Raw genomic sequence first — 4,576 nt, 5'->3', positions numbered from 1 at the left:
GACAGACAGACAAACAGACAGACAGACAAATAGACAGACAGACAGACAAACAGACAGACAGACAAATAGACAGACAGACAGACAAACAGACAGACAGACAAATAGACAGACAGACAGACGGACATACAGACAGACAGACAAAGAGAGAGACAAACACAAACACAAAGACAAAGACAGCGAAAAACCACTGCTGTAAAACCATAAATTAACACACACATAATCTATTCTAATAAACGTCACGCCATCCCCCGACCACCAACCAAAGATTCTCTACAACTACTAGTAGAAAACCTTTGCACCCACCTTCTGTGAGGTGAGGTTCCCGGACAGATGTAGGCCCACCATGAGCCCAGCAATGCCCACCATGCCGATCAGACCACCGATGATGGCCCACTTGAGGAAACCGCCGAAACATCCCTCCGATGGCTTCAGTGCTCCTGCCTGGAGGAAAAGAATGTGTAAAAAAAAACAACTTAAAAACAAAACAAAAACAAAAACAAAAAAACCCAGCAACCGAAGAATACGTGAGTATAGCGGTTTCAACGCTCGGAGAAAAAGAATATGCAAAGAATATTTTTTTTTAACAGAAACAAGAGGGGAAAAAAATTTGAGTAAAGCTGTTGAGAGGAGAAAAGGAATATTATGCAAAGAACTTTAAAAAAGCTAAAATAAAAACAACAAAAATCTAAACAAATGGAAAAAAACAACAAAACACTGTGACAAAATATTATGAGCCGCTTCTCGAATGTTGAGGTAAGAGTGAGTTCTTCTCTTTGGGGTAAGACCTTTTATCCCATACACTTAAGAAAAGGGTTGTAATTTGAAGCCAACTTAATCGCAGTGAAATTGTAAATTTTAGATCAATTTTCATTTGGAATTTGTGTCTTTTTCCATATTCTTTTTTTTTCTGTTGCTATTCTGTTGGTGGTGATGGTGAGGGTATAGGCCTGGTGGTGGTATTCTTGTTAATGTAACTGTTGCAAATGTTGTTAATGGCTCGAATAATGGTGGTAATCATGGTGATGGCGGTGCCGGTGTTGTTGTTGCTGCTGCTGATGTTTTTGATGTTGTCTTTATTCATGTTTTAGTCTTTAAGATGATGGTGTTTTTGGTTGTGGGTTGTTGTTTTTTTGGAGGGGGGGGGGTTGGTTCGTTTTAGGGGAATAGTTGACGCTACTTACGATGATGATATTGCTGTTTTGTTTTCTGGGATTTTGCTTTTTTGCTATTCATGATACTATTCACTGGTAAAGTCTTGGTTGACATCTTGTTTTGGTAGGTCTGGATACAACTGTTACACAAAGACAAATTCTATTCCTTTTCCTTGCACTACCTGGTGTCTTATTTAAGGGGGGGGCTACACCCCCAAAATCAAAATTCGGCTCAAAATCATGGAATTTGAGTTGTAGGCATATTTAGCTTCCTCAGCCTCTCCTACAACTATTTCATGGCACCGGATTTTTTCCCATACCGGGCAAGTTTGTAACCGCCATTTCCTCATAAAGTCAGTATTTTATTTTTCTTTATCGGCTGTTTTCTCAAAAATGCTACTTTTCTCTATACTTTTTTGAATAACTCCACCATTTTTCATCCCATCTTCATGAAATTTTCACAGAATGAAGAGAAGAGGTAATACTAAAAATTTGTCTGTTGAATGTTTGATATATGGAATAGATTTTTGTCGGTGGTGTCTGGAGTGTGGGTTTTCACGGATTTTTCGCGAACTTGAATGTTACCTCTGGAAAAAATTCATTAAAGATTTTCTAATTCGATTAGGAAAAAAACAACAGACAAATTTTTAGATCTGATGTTTGTGCACACGTATGCAAAAAAACAATCAATTTCCACGAGCGATAAGTGCGGTATTCATTACGTAAGACATGTCAATAAAATCCAATATGGCGGCGTATCCATGGAAACGAAACTTTTTTCTCAAATTTGATTGCGGATTTCATGACTCCTTACTATGCTTGTTATATGTGTGAAATTTGGTAAAATTCGGTCCAGTATTAAGCGAGATAGCCTCCACAGGTGTAGCTCCCCCCCCCCCCCTTAAAAGCCCAGCCCCTCCTTCCCTTCAAAGTACCTTCCTGGTGTCTAACAGTACTGTAAAATTATAAATTGTATTTCTTTTCCTTGCACTACCTGGTGTCTTATTTAAAAGCCGAGTCCTTCTTTCCCTTCAAAGTACCTTCCTGGTGTCTAACAGTACTGTAAAACCTTTACACAAAAAGCCACTTACTTCCAGCGAGGAGCGATCGGACGAGTTTGTAGGGGGGGGGGGGTATTTGAGGTGAAAACGTTCAAAATCCATCATATTTCTCTACTTAGTAGACAGAAAATTAACTTCTTCCAGGCTGGAGCATTTACGCTTTTGACCTAATGACATAACGAAAAGAATTCTCGTTTTTTCCACCCGCCAACCTACACCGACAGAAGCTGTTAATCATCCACACCTCGCTTTACCTTTTGTTTACAGCAACTGTAAAATAACTTCTTCCGGACGATTTAACTTTGCGGCGAGGACAATTAATTAATTCAAGCAATGTGTTACTGAGTCCAGTAATTATTTACCTGTCAGTTTAATGGCCCTGTCTTGGTTTGTTTTTCGTCCAGTAGCCTACTTTTGTTTTAAGTTCGGTTTTGTTTGCTTGAGTTAACCATCTCTCTCTCTCTCTTTCTCTCCTTCTCTCTCTCTCTCTCTCTCTCTCTCTCTCTCTCTCTCTCTCTTTTGTCTATATCTCTTTTTAATCTCTCTCTTTCTTTCTCTTTCTCTCTTGCTCTCTCTCTCTCTTTCTTTCTTTCTCTCTCTTTCTTTTTTTCTCTGTTTCTCTCTCACTCTCTCACTCTCTCACTCTCTTTCTCTTTTTCTCTCTCCCATCCATCTATGTCTCTCTTAATTTCACACTCTCATTTTCTAACACACGTATCCACACCCGCGCGGGTATACACACGCAAACACACACACACACGCACACACACACACACACACACACACACACACACACACACACACACGCACGCACGCGCTCCAATATACACATACACACATATTGATGCACACAACAAAAACACGTGGGCCCAAAAAACCACAAAGATCGACTGGCATAACTGAGACATTTTTGTTTTTTGATAACGAATGTTGCAGTCTGTGTGCTAGCTTGAGATGTCTTTCTAATTATTATTTGAATTAAGTCCCTCCGCAGTTTCTACTGATCATGTTGTTGTTGTTGTTGTTGTTGTTGTTGTTGTTGTGTGTATGGTAGTCTATCATTCTTTGGAGCCTCAAAGAGCGTGCTCTTCGCCAGGGTCACCGCCTCTCTTGGGTAGCTGCTGGTGAGGCAATCCAACCTCCCTGAATCTTCCCCAAAGTGCACCGCGGACCTCCGTGGCGGGGCATCTCTGCAGCCAGTGCTCCAAATCTTTGGGGCTCCTCGCTGTACAAAGGACATATTGAGTCCGGCGTGTTGTCGATTCCATGTTTGTATGCCAACAGCCCAGGGAAGTGACCAGTCCTGATTTTAGCCAGTACTGACTGGTCGCCGCAGGACCTTTTTTGTGCCTCCCGTTTTGTGGATAGTGCCCCTCATACTTCCTTCATCTGCTTGGGGGAGATCGGAGTGTCTTTGGTTAAGTGTTGTTGTTGTTGCTATTGTTTGCTTTTTTGTTTGTTTGTTTGTTTGTGAATGTGTTTGTTTCAGTAAGAGTTTTACGGCACTTCCAACACAATTAAGTCATATAAGTGTCGAAGATTATAGCTGTCACACAAAAAGGAGAGAAGATAAGGACGATATAATATGTACGAGTATGATAGGAAAGAAGGCGCAATCCACGCCAGAGCACCGGCCGACCACCCGCTGTTGTTGTTGTTGTTGTTGTTGATGGTGATGGTAGTAGTGGCAGTGGTTGTGTTCTCATTACATAGTGTAATTCTTTTATTGGTTTTGTTATTATTATTGTTATTGTTATTGTAGTTGCTGTTGTTGCTGTTGTGTTTGTGGAGGTGGTGGTTTGAAGCTTGGTATATTGTGCTTTTGCTGAACTTGTAGTGGATACTACTACTAAACTATATACCCCCCCCCTCCCAGGGCGGTGCTACTGACTGAAGTTTCTTTGGGCTTGGGCCATTCCCAAAGGGGGGGTATTAACATGTTCTTATGCACAGTAGAATTGTAAATTGGCTGATTTATCAATGTCATGTCATTCTGTGCCGGCACAACATGGGGAACTGCAGCTTTTTCTTTCCTCGTCCTTACTATCGTCATTTTTTCTTCTACTTCTTTTGTATGTTTGTCACTCTCTTGTGAACTGCTATTTCCGGGGTGCTTTTATAGTCGAAGTAGACTTTGTGCTGTTGAGGCTAGAGAGGTGAGCAGAGTAAGCCTGATTCCCTGCTTGGACTTCTTGGTTGACATCCACCCCTTGGCGCTCATATGACCTGAACTTATGCAGTTGCGATCGCTGTTTAAAACTCAACTAAAACTAAAGACTATGCATTACGACTGCTGCTGCCGGTGCTGCTGCTACTACTACTACTACTACTACTACTACTACTACTACTACTACTACTACTACT

At 41.0% G+C, this 4,576-nt stretch overlaps 1 protein-coding gene across 1 annotated transcript in view; it reads right to left on the bottom strand.

Annotated features, from left to right (window-relative positions):
- LOC118478709 (golgin subfamily A member 6-like protein 2) overlaps positions 1-4,576 on the bottom strand; it is a 39,924-nt gene that overhangs the window by 19,705 nt on the left and 15,643 nt on the right. The window contains exon 2 of the mRNA XM_035972819.1: positions 304-441. Coding sequence (XP_035828712.1) covers positions 304-441 — 138 coding nt within the window. The remainder of the gene's footprint in view (positions 1-303; positions 442-4,576) is intronic.

Source organism: Aplysia californica, unplaced genomic scaffold (genome assembly GCF_000002075.1).
Source record: "Aplysia californica isolate F4 #8 unplaced genomic scaffold, AplCal3.0 scaffold00865, whole genome shotgun sequence".
NCBI lineage: Eukaryota > Metazoa > Mollusca > Gastropoda > Aplysiida > Aplysiidae > Aplysia > Aplysia californica.
The sequence above is the reverse complement of the archived record's forward strand: the minus strand, read 5'-3'. Positions and strand labels throughout refer to the sequence as shown.